Source organism: Miniopterus natalensis, chromosome 15 (assembly GCF_054644295.1).
Source record: "Miniopterus natalensis isolate mMinNat1 chromosome 15, mMinNat1.hap1, whole genome shotgun sequence".
In the NCBI taxonomy this organism is placed as follows: domain Eukaryota; kingdom Metazoa; phylum Chordata; class Mammalia; order Chiroptera; family Miniopteridae; genus Miniopterus; species Miniopterus natalensis.
The window spans coordinates 37039887-37056949 of NC_142095.1; the positions used below are offsets into that span (position 1 = coordinate 37039887).

The 17063-nt window shown below is 48.9% G+C and overlaps 1 protein-coding gene across 4 annotated transcripts in view; it reads left to right on the top strand.

Annotated features, from left to right (window-relative positions):
* Positions 1–1224: 1224 nt before the first annotated feature.
* Positions 1225–17063, top strand: part of CACNA1D (calcium voltage-gated channel subunit alpha1 D) — a 286732-nt gene continuing 270893 nt past the window's right edge. For all 4 annotated transcript variants that reach the window (XM_087825031.1, XM_087825030.1, XM_087825033.1 and 1 more), the window contains exons 1-3: positions 1225–1538; positions 3433–3742; positions 7863–7968. In XM_087825031.1, coding sequence (XP_087681157.1) covers positions 1472–1538; positions 3433–3742; positions 7863–7968 — 483 coding nt within the window. In that variant the 5' untranslated portion in view covers positions 1225–1471. The remainder of the gene's footprint in view (positions 1539–3432; positions 3743–7862; positions 7969–17063) is intronic.

Below are 17063 nucleotides of genomic sequence, written 5' to 3' on the forward strand. Positions count from 1 at the left end.
CCCCTCTAGACCGGAGCTGCTGCTTGCAACCCCCTCCCACGAGACAGTGAGGGACCGTAAAACAAATGACTCCCCTCTGCTCCGGCGCAGGAGTCAGCAGCTTTAGCAGCACCACCTTTTCCTTCAAGCGACATAAGCTTTTACTTCCCTGTACCAGCCTCCAAACGCTTATGGGGAGGGGGGTGTAGAGAAAGGGAGGGGGAGGGAGAGGAGTAGGGGGGAGAGATGTGCTCCCCCCTTTAAAGCTTCTGGAGGCCACAGCGGCGCCAGACTCAGCGCTGGGCAGGGGTGGGAGGGGGGTACGCTCTGGGAAACCCCGTTAGATCTAAAGGCGCTGTTACCTGGGGAGGTGAGTGCTCTCCAGAGAGCCTGACTCTCCTATTCCCCGCAACCAGAAAGAGCCGGAGGAAAGGGGGGGCGCCTGCCGGGCTCGGGAGCCCGTAGGGAGCCAGAGCGCCCCTCAACACCTGAGCGTTGACTGCCCGCTCGCACCTGTGCTTCCAGGGGCGGGGCCTCCTCCAGGTGTGCAGAGGGGCGGAAGCCCGCGAGACCCGAGGCTCGCTGCTGGAGCCCAGGCGATCCATCCCCGCCTCGGAGAAATGCAGGGGGAGGAGCGGTTAATCCGCACACCGGCTTCGCGGCGTCCGCAGGCCCCGCCCACCTCTTTCGGGGGAATTGGGGCGAACCCGCTGCGGCGCGGAGGGGGTTAAGCGGGCGGCCCGCGGCTGGAGCGCGCTTAACCCTTTGGCGCCCGTGGGTCAACTGAGCCAGGCCGGGGCGGCAGCACCCCGAGTCCCACGCGGCGGCCACCCCGACCGCGCGGGCCGTGCGGGGCGAGCCGCGGGCCGGGCAGCCGCCCGCTGGGCGCCGCGTGGCCCGTGGGAGGCTCGGGGCGCGCGGGGGGAGGGGGGACGCGGCGGCGGGCGCGCAGCGTCGCCAGGCGAACAGGCGTGCGGCGCGGCGCGGCTGGCGCGGAGCGAGCGAGCGAGCGGGCGCCTCCGTCCCCGGATGTGAGCTCGGGCTGCCCAGCGGCGGCGCGGGCGGTGGCGGCGGCGGGCACCGGGCACCGCGGCGGGCGGCGGGCATGGGGGGCGCTCGGAGCGGCCCCGGCGGCCGGGCCGGCATCCCCGCGGCGTCCCTCCGCTAGAGGAGGGGACCAAGCCAATTCTCCTTTGCAGCAAAAAATTACATGTATATATTATCAAGATAATATATACATCTGATCTTATTTTTTAAAAAAAGTTTATTTTGCTCCATTTTTGAAAAAGAGGGAGCGTGGGCGGCGAGCGGTTTTTATAAATTATTCTTATTTTCTGTGATCTGTGCCCGTCCCTCCCCACCCCCTGCTGAAGCGAGAAGAAGGGCAGGGACCCTGGCTCGTACCTAGCGGTAACCCCCTACCCGCTCCTCCCCCGCCCCCGCGCCCAGCACAGTGCCCTGCACACAGTAGGCGCTCAATAAATGTTCGTGGATGATGATGATGATGATGATGAAAAAAATGCAGCATCAACGGCAGCAGCAAGCGGACCACGCGAACGGTGAGCAGCCAGAGCCGGGCACCCGCTGCCAAACCTAATCCTTGTCACGGTCCCCCTCTCCCACCCCCTTCCTCCCCGCGCCTCCCGTCTCTGCTGCGCTGGGTGGGCTGAGGGGGCTAGAGAGGATGGCTCTAGCTCGGTGTCATCCACAGAAAGGGGACATGCGTGACAGCCACCCCGCTCTCCCCTCCAGGCCTCGGGTGTCAGAGTTAATTCTGCATTTGTGGGGTGGGGGCGGCCGTGGAGCCGGCGGAGTGCCGTGCACCCCGAGGGGCTGAGCGCCCGCCGGTTCGGGTTCAGTGTCCTCGGGCTCAACTTTCCTCCAACGCTCCGGACCGATGGAAGGGGGGTGGTTGTTAGTCTCCAGCCCCCCTTTCCAGCTTCTTCTCGCCTCCCCTCCTTCCCCGCCCCTGGCTGACTAGGAACGAGGTTTCTGGTGGCATCCTCAAGATTCTCGGCGGCCAGGGTTTCACCCTTCCCGCGGGGAGGGGGGTGACGCGCGCCCCTCCCCTCGCGAGGGAGGCCGGGTCTGGAATCGCTGGCGAGGGGTCGGGTGGAGCTCGTCTTCCCGCTCCCTGCGCCGCCGCGCGCACGTCGGTAACCTAGCAATGCCCGGGGAGTCGCCGCCGCTGTGGGGCTCCCCTCCCCGGCTGGGCCGCGGCACCACGTGCAGCTACGGTGCCGCCGGCCGTGCCGGGTCGAGGGAGGCTGGAGCGGCCGCTGGCCAGCCCTGTTCCCTCCACCTTGGAGGTCGCGGGCGCCCTGCACAGCCCCTGTGGGCTTGCAGCCTTCCCGGGTGACCGCTCCCCAAGGAAAGGCTCGGCAGACTCCTTTCCAGTCCCGACTGTCTGCTGCCGGCCCCCCGTGGTCCCCTTCCCAGGCTGCTGGGCAGGCAGACCTGTGCTTGCTTGGACTCTCCCTTGTTCTTTACTTAGCAAGAATTGGTTTTGCAAAGGCCCATCCCCTTAATCTCCACCACTCTCACTTTGACTTCTGTCTCAGTAAGAAGGTTGTGACCCTTCCTCGGCAGGTGCTGGGAGACCAGCTTAGGTAGTGGACTGACCCAAAGCCAGAGTGGGCTTTGCACATCTCCTTGGGGTTCTGCCCTTGCGCACTGGGATGCCAGCCTACACTGAGATGATTTCTGCTTAGGCCTTGAGGCCCCCCTGGCATAATCCAGCCTGTCTATCCTAGGTGCAGGGGTGCAGGATGCTTGCCTTGTCTGTTTTTCTGGATGCTGGCTTGGCTGCTGCGGCTGCAATTTAAAATGCAAAAAAGCCCTAAAGATGTTTTCTGTTTTCGGAAGCCTGTGGAGGAAATGAGTCCCAACCATCATGAATTTTCATTTGCAGGAAGTGTCAGTGCATAATCGAGATATTTGTTACGGGGCTTTTGGTATTGCCCTGGTGCCAGTGGAGGATTTTTTCTTTTCCATGCTGAAAAATGAATTTGTGGCTGTGGAAACACGTTGGAGTAACACTCTGAAAATGATTAAGCCTATTGAATTACTGGCACTGCCTTTTTGTGTGTGTGTGATGGTGGCGGTTATTTTGGAGAAAAGCTGCTGTATATATCTGTTAACTCATTAGAGGTACATGGGTTTTAAAAAAGAAAAGATATGGAATAAATGTGGGAATGACCTCAGTTTGAAGAAATGCACTAAAAGGCTCCTTGTGAATTCATGGGTGTAGAGAGGTGCGAGTCCCATTGGGCGTCACGCAGCAAGGTCCTGTATGACCAACCAAATCCCTGGTACTGAAAAATAGGACATGAGCTTCAAAATGGAAACATGGGAATGATTCCCCCTTGTTACTGATGGGAGACAATCTTTGCTTTTTTTGACACTGGATTCTCATTTTAAAATAAAATTTTTTTTTTTTTCCTTTCTTTCCAGAGGCAAACTATGCAAGAGGCACCAGGCTCTCTCTCTCTGGTGAAGGACCAACTTCTCAACCGAATAGCTCCAAGCCAACTGTCCTGTCTTGGCAAGCTGCAATCGATGCTGCTAGACAGGCCAAGGCTGCCCAAACTATGAGCACCTCCGCACCCCCACCTGTAGGATCTCTCTCCCAAAGAAAACGTCAGCAATACGCCAAGAGCAAAAAACAGGGTAACTCGTCTAACAGCCGACCTGCCCGCGCCCTCTTCTGTTTATCACTCAATAACCCCATCCGAAGAGCCTGCATTAGTATAGTGGAATGGAAGTATCCTTTTTTTAGGGGGAAGTCTTTCTCATTTTCTTTTACCATCTGTTCTTTAAAAGGATTTGTGTTCTGAAATGGCACTTACAAAGTGGTAACAGTCTGGAATGTGAGCAACAGAAGCTGTGCGTAAAGGGCTTCCTATCTCCTCAAGGGGCAGAGGGACAGCTCTGTGGGTATACTTAACCTGCTCTGTGTGTGTGTGTGTGTGTGTGTGTGTGTGTGTGTGTGTAGTGGTGGTGGTGGGGGGAGGAAGTGACACATCCCCAAACTTCAAAGTGGTAGATAATTAAAACATGAAAACAACTTTTGGCCATTTGGCATTAGATGGTTAGTTTAAATCCACCATTGTTTTTGGGCAGTGGTATGCATTGAACCTATTGCAACTAAGGTATGCTGATTTTAAAAAAAAGAAGATTGTATGAGGCTCTACTAGACATAAATACATTTTTGACCTTTAGTGGAATCTTCTCATTTTGATGTTTGGGGTTCGCTTCTGAGACTCCAGTTAACACTAAGGTTGCCCCCAGCTCTGACATTTGGTGATTCTAATTGTTCAGGTAACTACAGATGTAAACACTTGCTTCATAGGGAGGGAGCACTTTGCTCATCCATGCTATGACTTTCTGGAATTTCCTTTTGACAAGTTCCAAAAAGGCTTTTGAAATGTGAGCTTGAAGGAGCATGTAAAGGGAGAGGTTTTGTGTCGGCCTTTTTTCCCGGAGCCCTTATGAGTTAGAGAACAGCCCTCAGTGGAGGAATTTCCAGTTGCTGCTTTTATAAGAAATCCTTTCTATGTCCTTGACTGGAGTTGTATTTCTGGGTGTCTCCTTTGTATTTTTAAAACTGAGCTCCAAATGCACCAGGATGGTTGTTAGGTCCCAGGTCTTGGAAATCTAGGGGGCTCTGCCTGACCATTCCCCTTCCCCAAATCTGGAATCCAGGCTCTAGTGACTGCCACTCTTAGAAAAGGTTCACTGAGGCCTTCTTTCTATGCAAATGGCTTTCTTATTAGTCACTGATTCATTGGTCTGGGTTAAACAAAGCATTTCCTTTTCCCAGAAGTATATCTGGGGCTGACAAGGGGCCTTAGAGCAGTTCCTGACTATAGGAAGGAGTGTGAATTGAGGGCTTCCCCCACCATACCCAGATGGAGGGGCCACACTAAAAAAGGAGGGTGTTGGTAACCGGCTAGAAGGTGGAGCAAAACCCTCTTATAGTTTGCGTACCTAGTCAGGCAGCTGTTCACATTCCCTCTGTCTCCGCTGGCCACCTCTGTGCTCAGGGACACGAGTCAAAATTAGGTAACTCTCTAGAAAGGTTTTTGGAGAGAGCAGCCAAATGCAAGGATAGGATTTGAGGGGTTTTCATGTTCTTTTTCTTTTTAGAACAGATGTCTCTTCTCTAGAGGGAGTTAGGGTGTCTCGCACATAGCTTGGGTTGTGTGGATCGGTCTTCTCTAAAATCCTTTTCTAGTCTGCAAATGAACACTAGTGTCGGCCCAGAGGGAGCCAGGTAAAGAGGCTGTGACTCAGTGGCATCGCTGGGGTCCGACGCAGTGGTTGCTCGAAGCCAGGAAGATCTCCTCCTCCTTCGGCTGGCTTGCCGTGACTCTGAGTAAGCAGAGACCTCTCAGTGGAGTCATTTATGCCATGTGGAGTGAGGTGGGAGGCCTGGTGCTGTTTCTCTTTGTGCACAGTAATTTGTATATAGCAATTTATGTGCACCGAGTGACTTCTGGATCATGCTGCTGACTCCCTTGCCTGCACTGCCAGACACGTGTGTATAGGAATCAGGGGATGTGGCTGCCAGAGCAGGGAGAGGCCTGCCTACAAACAGGATGGCTGGTGGAATAGATCCTTAAGCAGTATGTGATCTGTTTGTTGTTTGTTTTCAAATGACAGATTCCTTCTAGTTCAGGGAGCAGGTTCTAGAAATCCTCCGAAAGCCAGCTGTGCCAGGCCTAGACAGCTGGAGAAGAATGAGAGTGTGGTTTGTTTTTGTATATAGGGAAGGCAGAGGGTATCCCGCATCTTGGGGGAACGAGGAGTGTTTGCCTTATCAGAGGGAATTTTAGCATCAGACCCATCCATTACTCTATTGCTTTGCTCTGCTTGGCTTGTGAAAACCTTATGGCAGTGAGATAGTATCCACTAATACCAGGAGACTGAAACAGGATCACTATAAAGAAAAAAAGCACTTATGTTTGGCCTTCCTGAACAGCGTTAGTATTTCTCAGATTTGCTGGTTTATCATTTGGGTGTTGGGAAATTAAAAAGAAAGAAAGGTGTTATAGAGGAGGGGAGAGACAGTGTACTGCTACATAGAATAACACTGGGGCAGTTGGCTTTTTAAATTTCAGTAGGAACTGCTAAACATAAATATAAAAAGGAGATTCTGAAATTTTAAGGTGGAATGTCTTACAGTTGGGCCCCTAGGTAAGAGATTAAATAATACTGGATGAGTTATGTGAATAAATATGAATGAAAGCTAGCTGGCTTTAATAATAAACCCATCAACAGCAGTAAGATATCAGTAAGAATAATATTATTCACGTCCTTACTTCAGTGAGTGTTGAAGCTCTTCATGAGGCTGAGGTTTCATGAAACTCACGGTATCCCCAGAGAGGCAAGGGGTTTCATTTCCTTAAGCATTTTTGGATTTCTCAGAAGGACATCAGAATGAATGGAGAAGGATCTGTTCATATCCCGAAAGCTTTAGTACTCCCAGGTGTTTAGTTAAGCCAGTGGCCTTGCCTTCTGTGGGTTAGTATTTGGGAGAAACTCTATTGGAAAATCAAGCCCCAGAGTTGCAGGTTAGGTTGGTGCTCACAAAACCTTACATTTGGAAAGAGTGACAACCAGAAGAAGAAAAACAATCACTGTGGCAGATGTCGAATTTTGTATTGCCAGTTTTGACAATGTCTCTCTCTCCTCTTTTTAATCCTTACCTGAGGATAGTTTTTCCATTGCTTTTCAGAGAGTGATAGGCTGTGGGGGGGGGGGGGGGGGAACGCGCGTGCGAGAGAGAGAGAGAGAGAGAGAGAGAGAGAGAGAGAGAAACAGAGAAACATCAATGTGAGAGACAGACACATCAATTGGTTGCCTCCCACATGCACCCCAACTGGGACTGGGGATCAAGCCTGCAACCAAGGCATGTGCCCTTGGCCGGAATTGAACCTGAGTCCCTTCAGTCCACAGGCTGACGCTGTAACCACTGTGCAAAACCAGCTAGGGTGACCCTGTCTCTTAATAACACCAGAATGTTTAAGCAAGTATCTGTTGAAAGTTGACCTCAGTGATTCTTGCAGACAGACCCCTGAGATTTAGAATTGTTAAATTATACTTTGAAAGTGTCTGGTGCTAAAAAAAAAAAGTGTCTGGTGCTGATTTCTTATGGCTTTTAATTTAATGTGTTATAAAGTAAATGCAGCAACTGCACATTGTAAACTGAGCTCCAGTCCAGCTCTAATCTGGAGCAATGATAACCATTGATTAGTAAAGAAAGCCAAAGAGGGAGTGGAAACCTCGCTTGCTTATTACAGCGTCTGAGGAATTGGAACAAGCCTTCCTATAGTCACAGGTAGAATGGAGAAGGTCCTGGTGACCTGCCTGGTCCAGGCAGGAGAGTCAGCCAATCATAGCCCTCGAGAAAAACGGCTCTAACACATGGAAGCAAGGGTTTGTGGAAGAGATTTGTCTCGTGGTGACTTCTCTTTGGTTCAGGAAAGAAACAGTCGGCCAGGAATTTTAGCTAAGGCCCTTGTTGGTTCTTAAACGACAAGAAGCAGAAACCTGGCTCACGCAAGTGCCCCCATTGGATGTACTTTTAGGTTTTAATATAAAATGCGCAGCAGAAGAATGAGTGTAACGTGATCTTTATAACAGAAGAAAAGGGCACAGAGAGGTCATTCGATAGGAACATCTGCGGGGAGATGACCCCCGAGGTTACTTCTGCTGAGAACCTAGTCATCACAACAGTCGGTTGGGAAAGGATTTGTATATATAATTTTCATTTTCAAAGAAAGTCAAAAGTGGTGCAATGGGGAGTGTGATGAGAGATGGTTTGTGTTTGTATAACATACGCACACACGTGTATATAATACCTTAACAAAATTTTTCAGACCATTTGACATATTTATATTATTGGCTATTTTTGCCAATTGTGTGGCCTTAGCTATTTACATCCCATTTCCTGAAGATGATTCTAATTCAACAAATCATAACTTGGTAAGTGTCCCGAGAGTTCTTACTTGCGCTGATGTGTGGTTCTCATTTGCCTGGGGACTGAAACTGGCAGCTGGCTTTCTGGGTGGTGGAAGTGGACAGCTAGCTATGCATGCGATGCTTCCTGGAGCTTTGCGGTCAATGTTTTTGTGTATTTTTTTTAAACCTGTATTCTCAAATTTATACTGAATGAAAGTGTTGAAAGTCATGAATCTTGTATAAATAGATGTAGAACGTTATATAGAAAAGGTTTTTAGCAGATTTTAAAATAACTTTTGTCTCCATATAGGTTTTTCTTGTCTACCATTCGTTTCCTGATAATATTAGCTTTGTGTGTGTGTGTGTGTGTGTGTTTTAAATCCAGTGCTATTTGGGAGTGGTGGGTACTTTAGTCAGTTTTTCTGGTAAGTAGAGAATTACAGATTTTGTGTATGAACTATTAATTTTCAGAGAAGTAGACTACAACAAAACTGATGAACTACGTGGAGCATCACCCAGAGATGCTCACAGTGTAATATTGAAGTTCTTCAAGTCCTGTGAAACCCCCAAGATAAAATGATTCTATGGTTAAATAAATTGGGATACTTCCACATATTTTATTGCCCTCCTCAAGATTTATAGCGCACATTAGCTCAAGAAAAGGCTCTGGGAAGGTCTGTAGTTAAAAAAACCAGTTTCATTTTGTTTAACTCCGCTAGTCCTTAAAAGTAATTGGTCATGGATTCTTTAAACATTGTTTTGGCAGAACACATCACAGAACCAGCGTTTCATGGGACTTCCTTTGGGAAAGGTTGATACAGTTTTTTTTTTGTTTTAAAGCACTGAAGAGCACTAGAGTGGGACTAGGAGCTTGTCCCACTTGACTGTCAGCTGGCTACATTGTGGGGCATTTCCCATACCCTTCCTGCATTGCCATTCACTCACCTGTCAGTTACAGGGATTGGATGGGAAGATCACTAGGATTGTTTTTACCTCTGACATTCTGTAATCTTTTCTTGACGATTCAGAAGCCATTTCAGGGTTTTTCTGGAGCTGTAGCATCCTCGCCGGATCAATCCTTTATAATTGGAGGCCTGGCGAAAGGCAGATGGAGGAGGGGGCCGGTGCTGGATAACAGGAAACTCTCTCCATTGTTTTGCTTTCTCATTTAGCTAGTTCCATGTGTTTTGCTTTCTCATGGTGGAGCTGTATTTTAGTAGGGCTGGATGCTCTTAACTGAGCGTTGTAAAAGCAGAATTAGTGTGGGAAGTGCTCTGCCGGGTTCTAAGATATTGAAATTATGCTCTGTGATGTTAGTTCTCATGGTTTATGGACAGGATTTCATGTTACATGTAAAATATGCGGCACATTTCAGATGTAGCACGATGTCTATGCATCTTTGGGGTTTTCTGGTCAGATTTCTAGATAATTAAAAAAATATGTGGATATTGCTACTGAAAATTCAATTGAAAATGGGAGTTGGATATACGTACATACAATTATTGTTAGAACATATTTGTACTATGCTTAAGGTGATTTGTGTAACTTTGGATATTTTAAATAGCTTCTGCTTTTGTTGTAGACAGCGGCATTAAACGATCACTTTAAAGGAAAGCAGTGGTGAAAAACCTCCATCAGTGGATATAGATCATCATCGTCTAGGCCACAGATGGTGTCAGCCTTGTTACCAAATTTAACGACGCGAATGGTGACCCAGTTTGTTGTTTTTTTTTGTAGTTCAAAAGAACATGATTACACAAACTTAGAAAATAAACACCTTTCAGAAAGGCAGCTTAATTCAAGTCAATGGAATAATTAATGTAGCTCAGCGTGTATAGCCAGTTAATGTTCTGATTTTCCCCAGGGAAATTCGGGGGCACTAATATACGTACTGCCAGACCATTTGGATTTCTGAGCTAATAAGGGAGGGGGTAAAGCATAGGAGATGGATAAACCTCTTTCTTCTCCTTGGCAGCCCCTCTCCAGTTTATCCTTTCTTGACAATTCTTAAAAGCTGCTCGCACTTTGGTGGGGGAGGGGGCAGTGTGTCCCTTTGGCAGGCCTTTCTAAAAACCAGCATGTATTCCTTTGACCTCTTAGGATTCTGAAACTCATAGCATTCCCGAGTTTGACTTGTGCTCACTTGGGTGGTCACGTGGTCAGATGAGTTTATTCTCTGCCTGACTCTTTAAATATTTCCTTTCCCACTGTGGGAAGGGAAGAGCTTTGTGGATTTCCCCTGACTCTCAGCAAGGTCCCATGCCATGTCAGTCCTCCCGCCAGGGAGCTGGTTTTTTTTTTTTTTTTTTTTTTTACATTTGACCCAGTTTGTACTGAAGTGATTGCTCTATTTTGGGGATTGGTTTAGAGGCAGCTGAACAAAGCTTGTTTTTCATCTGTAGTAAATACCTTTCAGTTAACGTGAATGGCAAAACAAAGGCCGGAGACCCGTATGGGTTGCAAAGCTTTACGTATCCGGGAACTCATGGTTTTCTTCGCTTCATGGCTCTGTGGAACATGTGTATGTCAGGCACGGAGAGTAAGATCCAGGGCCAGCTTAGTGGATGGTGTTCCTGCCTGTTGCAGGGGGTTTGTAGTGACGTGATTACTTCGTTGGGTGAGAAACGTGGCCATCCCCCTTGGTACAGTGTGTGTTGGGTGTGGGTTGATATGTAGCTCTGCCAACTTTGGGGATTTAGAAACTACCTTGGGGGCAGCAAGTTTTCCCAGGGTTAGATTTAAAAAAAAATATATAAACAATGTCAAGTTCCTATGGCGCTTACATTTGTAGACTTGCAGGGAACTAGTGAGGCTGAAGCCATGGAAACAGTGCCACTCAGTTCCCACAGTAACATCCCTCCTAGTTCAGCAGCAGCAGTTCCACTTATTGAAAACGTATATCATTGACTTAATTTTCTTCTTAGCACGGGGCGTGGGGGAGCTCTTCTTTATGGAGTGTTAGAGTGGGGGTGATTGCAAGATTGTACTTCACGCTGTTGAAAAACGCTTTGCTTTGCTTTCCAAACTTGAGTTTCTCCTAAGCAGACTGATGTGGTTGAACAGTTTTCAGTCTGTGCAGCCTGTTGCTGGTGCTCCCCACTCCCCGGCTGCCACCTATTTCTCTGTAGCGCTGAACTGCCTCAGATCACACCTGTGTAAAATCTGGATGGTTATCGGCCATGCCACACCTTTCCTGAGGTCTGCTAATGACTGTAGCCACGGAGGGCAAGGCCCGTGGCCCTTTATCAGGCAAAGTGCTTGGCTCTACCACGTGCTCAGTAGAGTCTGGGTGAACTCAACGAGAAGCTTCACCAAGTCTTCGGTCCCTTTTCTCATCTTGTTGAAGCCAGTTTTTGTTTTTAGCCTGTTGACGTTTTGCCTCTACAGCATCCTTCACACCTTCCCCTCTCCATACTCACCATGGTTGCATGGCTTTTGCTAGATAAGTGATCTTGAGGCTTCATTGCTACCCACTGCCCTCTGGGGAAAGGCCAGACTCCATGGCTGGGCCCTCCTTGGTCTCTCTGGCCTTTTTTGGTTTATCCTACATTCCTCTCCTTCACAGCTCTACCCATCCATCTACCATAAGTTCCTAAACAGCCTCTCCTACACTTGTCCACATCCTGGCTTTTCCTCCACTGCTTTCTCCATCTGAAATGCCTCTTCAGCCCCACTAGTCTTTCTTCACATGTCCCTGTCCCTGTAGCTGCTCAGGAATAATCCCAAATTGTGTCTCTTCCGTGAGGCCTTTTCTGACCCTGGTCTGAAGTAATAACTCTTACCTGAACCTCTCTCGTGGCACTTTACAGATAAAATACCCTGTGTTTTAGATATTTATATGCATAGCTTATCTTTATCTTCAGAATACAATTCGTAGTGAATAATTTTCAGTCCCCAACAGAGCCTGGCCTGGTGTGTATAATAGATGTTCGGTGATATGTGTTGCTGATGGCCGCCGAGTGAACGCTCTCAGGAGAAGCACCTCCCTTATTCTTTCCTCTGGGTCGTGTTCAGGATTTTCTTGGGTGGCAGGTCCCTCTGTGGACTCCTTGGAGGTCCTTGGTGGGTGGTGGGTTGGAAGTTATCAGCATTTATTCCAGAAAAGCTTAGGGCCCTGTGACCCTTGTGTGCCCCTGGCTGGAGGAGCCCTTCGACTATCTGGAGTCAGAGCTGAGAAGTCTAGCGCGTTCTGTGCTCTGGCCCCGGGGCTCAGAGTAGCAGAGCTCGGGAGGGAGCATCTTTGGTGAGCAGCGCTGGTTGTGGACAGTTGTCAGTGGGCTCAGATGCCTCACAACGGCCAGGAACACCAGGCCAGGGACACCGTGGGATAGTCTGCTTTGATTGCAATTCCCTCCTCCGTGGCTGAGATCGCAGTGTGTAGTTTCCCGGGCTTAAAAAGTGAGTCCACGGGATCTGCATGGTCATGTAGTTCAGCATGTCACAGTTTGTGCACATAGGGACTGGTGTGAATTGTAATTCCGGAAACATAGTTTCATCACCTGGTTCGCTGGGCTTAGCCTGAAAGGTGGGTGCCAGTCCTGTACCTCATATCCGCTGCGTGTTGGCTCTGCCGCCTGTTTGGAGGGCGTGCTCTCGTTCCTGCCCGCTGCGGTCTGCCTGCTGCCTCGGTGGTTGAGCCTCCCGACGCCTGCCCTCTCCTGCCTCCGCCCTACCCGCCTGAGCGTAAGCACTCTCTTTCCCTCTGCACTCCCAGAAGCACGGTAAGCTCGCCTCTTTACAGATGTTAGCTGGTTTCCCCTGATTTTATGGCTGCTCTGGAAATGGGTTGGTGTGTGCTGTTTCTGCACATGGGCCCTGGGGTGTGACAGCCTGGCTCTTTGGCCAAATAGCTGAGTGGCTTTGGACGAAATAGCACATGATCTCCTGGAGGCTGTGGCAGGAGACCGACTCGTCTAGGTAGCCCTGTGAACTTAACCCTGTGCCTGGCACGTGAGAGGCACAGCAGGAAATGTGCGTGGAGTGAGCGAACAGACGAACGAACGAGCGTCCAAGGGCCCCACGGTATGTCCTTATAGATCAGTAGTTAATTTTCAACAATTGGCTAATGATTAATGTTTGCCAGAGAGACAGAGACTTTCGTTGTCCAATATTAACGAGAATCTCAGGAAACACCTGTCAGAGTTTGTTTGCCTTTAATTTCAGGATTGTATCTTTCTGGCAAATTTAACTCTTTATATCTGAAGCAGGAGAGAAGAGAGACAGTACTCGATGCTTTTGGAATCCCTAGGTGGTAAGCTGGCGTCCGCGTCGAGCGTCATACGCCAGTGCTTGCGCTTGGGTGGATGTGTGTGTCACATTTGGTGTGAGGAGGGACGAGAGAGCAACACAGTGACCTGAGTGGGCAGGTTTGTGCAGTAACACTTTTTCCAACTCCGGTTTCCTAATCATGAGATGTGCGCCAGCTTATGTGCTAATCAAATAATCACATCTTTTTCGTAGTCTCACCTCATTTTGACAAAGAACAAGTTACCTAGCTTCATATTTAATGGAACAGACTTCCACTGAGTATTGACAGTTTTTCAAAACTCAAATCCGACCCTTAAAGAATTCAGATTTGCTGTTATTAACATTCCTTAAGAATAAGAATTCCCAAAGCTTCCTCACTTTTTGGGTTACTTGTTAAAAACTGTATCTCAGTTTTATTGTCACACCTTACACACTGGAACATCCCTGCTCAGGCCCTTAAACATGATCCTATCTTAAGGTCAGGATATTTGGATATATTGATGTATTAGCGAGAACTTATTGGATTGCAAGTTTCAGAAATGCAACTCATTTCTGAAATTAAAAAAAAGGGTATATATGTGTGTGTAATTTATTAAACCAGGTAACGGAAAAGTCCACGGGTATAGAAGTCATATCAGACACAGCTGGAAAGGGGGCTTAGAGAGGGCCCCCATCCTGCACCCCAGCCCTCTGCTTCGGCAGGTCTGCCTCCCACACCACCTGAAGTGTGCATCCCCTTAGCCCATTTGCTGGAAGGTCTGTGGGGAGGTGCATTTCTTTCTCAACCACAGCTCAAGTTCCATATTTAAAAAAAGGACTGTGTGAGAAACAAGAGACCTTGTAGCAGATTTGTGGGTACTTTACTTTTTAAGCCTTCCCTATCAGTACTTGTGTCATTTTTGTACTGTCTGTAGAATGTGAGAAGTACCTGATGCAGAGGGGACCACTTTCCCTGGAGCAGAGACACTTATTTCTCTACATTAAATACTGGTGATGGTGGTAGGGGGGACTCCAGAGCAGATGCCATTGGCTCCTCACTGAAGAAAGTCCCTAAAGAAATTGAAGAGGCTCCGGCGTCCTGGTGCTCGAGCTCCAGGGAAGGCCGGCGTCGGGTGTTACTGTTGTGTGGATCGTGCACTGAGCGGAGGGATGTTGGTGGGTGTCCCTGCCCTGCGGAGTGTGGGTGGGGGGCTGGCAGGCCTTCCGGGAATAGATGTTAACATTCCTACTCCTGCCTCCTACCGCGCTCAGACTCCTGGGGCTCTCGCCGCCACGATATGCCCATGTGACTGAAATAAGGAAAGTGCCAGAAGGTGTCTTCCCTTTTTAATTGAAGTGAGATTGGTATTCGCACAGCTGCGGTTCTTGCAGGGAGCGAGGCTGGGCAAGCAAGGTGGGCAGTGGGCGGCGGGGAGCGGGACACGAGCACAACTGAAGATGGGGATGAAGGAGGAATTGCCTGGGGTGATCGGTTCTGCCTCTCTCTGTCTCCGTGTCTGTCCGTCTGCCTGTCTCTCTCTCTCTCTCTCTCTCTCTGTGAGCGCTGGTGGATGTTAGGATGGGTGTTTTTGACACAGACCTTGTAGAATGAAGCCTTCCTCTGTGATTTTTAACTAAACAGGGCCCAAGACGCTGCCCAGACTGGGGAAAATGACTCTTCTCCAGAACCTCAAAGCAGTGACTTTTGCTAATTTTTTTATTCCTCCCTACTGGCTGAGTGGCAGTTTTAGAAATCACAGGACATCTGTTGAGATTATTGAATAAGTGAATGAGAGGGTCAGGCTGGAGGGAATTGGGTCTGACCTGAGGGAGGGAAGGCTAGCTGCGTACGGCTCAGGGACAATGTGGGTGGCAGGTGTCCCCAGCCCGGGAGGGCAGGAAGGAGCTATGCCTGGCCAGCTGTGCCTGGGACTCCGAGCAGGCCAGGTGAGGGGCTCACGCCTTTTCTTGCCTCCTTGATCTTCCAAGGGGCCCACCCTGCCTCCTTTTCCTGTGTCCGTGGGGAAGTCTAGCACTGTGGAGACTCCCAGATATTTTTGTAGAGCTTTAAACTTGTTTATAAGAAAGGAAGTTCAGGCACCATTATTCATCACATATTTATTGAGACCTGCTATGCGGAGCGCTCCGGGCTCACGTGTCCCTGGCTCCCAGGCGGTGCTGCTCGGGCCCTGCTCGCTGTGCACAGCTGCTCTCGCGTTAAAGGAGCACCACAGCGCGGGGTCAGAGGCAGACTCTCTGTTTTCATATGTTGCATTCTTCTAGTAATTAATCACCCAAAATTTACACAATACACAAATACCTTCTTGTAAACAATTAAAACAATACAGATAAAGTGACAATTTCCTCTTACCTACCTAGCTCACTCTCATCACAGTGATCACTTGGTGGGATCCTTTCAGAGTTGATTTTCACTGTGTATATGTGAATAATCTGTGCGTTTTGAAGTATATATCTCTGCAGTTCGGGTGTTTTAAATTTTACACAAGTGGGAACATAATGCATGCATTATATAGCCCCCCCCCCCATGCATCTTCCAGATCTTCCCATCTCTGTATGTAGAGATCTAACAATTTCTTAGTCGCTGTGGAATTTCCATGTGTGAGTGCACCATGGTTCAGTCCTTCCCATTCTGGTGAGCATTTAGGTTAGTGCCTAAAGTATTCCTATTTCAAACAATGTCCATTGGATAGCCTTGCAGGTGTTTCTCTGCGCATACACGTTGACATTTTTCTGGGATAAATATTCAGAAGTAAACTCTCTGGGTGGAAGGATAGTGCATTTTTAATTTCCACACATATTGCCCGGCACTAAGCCTGGATGGATTTATGCTCCCACCTGCACATCTCCTTGAGATCGTGCTTGTTCAACTCTGACGGGACCTCCTTTGTTCTTTCTGTCCAGGCTATGGAAAGGAAATCTTGAGGGCAGGGTACAGCCTCTCCGTTGGGTGTTTGGTAGGCACCCGGGGCATCTGGTTGGAGCAGAAGGCCCGTGAACCCCGAGCACTAGATTTGTGATCTCTTGGAACCACAGACCCAGATGAAAGGCACCAAAGCTTACTGCTCTTTCCCTGACTCTGGGTGCCATGCACTTGGCACTGTCGTTCTGTTAAAGTGAAACTTCATTCTTGGTAGTTAAAAGGTAAATAAGTTCCAGTCACTACAAAAACCGAGCCTTCGTTTTGGACTGTTTGCTTGCTACGGCTCCGTTCCAAGGTGAGTACTGCCTTTGTGCTCCTTTTAGCTGGGGAAGAAAAACATCTAATCTGGTATGTTTCTGCCGTCCCATGCTCTTGGATTATTAATTACCGTCACGCACAGTAAAATCTCGCTATTATTGTGGTATTATCAGAGGGTTTATGTTCCTCTTACCTCCAGAAGCTCCGAGGTGGCTTAGAAAATGGAAAAGGGTGGAAGAAGGAGCAGTTGGGAGTGAAAACAAAGGAGGCTTGCCCAGGTGCTGCGGGTGTGCAGGTTATGAACGCCTGGGCGCCGAGTTGGCGGGTAGGGTTTCCCGCAGTGGCCGCAAAAGGAACACATCCTAACTTAGGCCGTCTCAACAATGGGGAGCAGCCACATTCATTCAAGGAAGCACTTTCCAGGGACCAAGTCCAAGGAGGAATCCACAGCATGGGCCCTTGTACCGGGTCCTTCGTCTGGGCCAGGTGAGCCGTGCTTTCCTTCAAGTCGGAAATGCCTGCCAGCAGATGGTGTCTGGATTCCTGGCCTCTGCAGGGCTGGGCACAGCATTAAACTGCTGTAAATGAAGGCGCTTCTCTGTTCTGTAGGAGCTTTGCCTTTTGATTACATGTTAGCGCAGAACGAAAGCTGGGAAGATTAAAAAAGAGTTAACAGTTACCATTTAATCATACA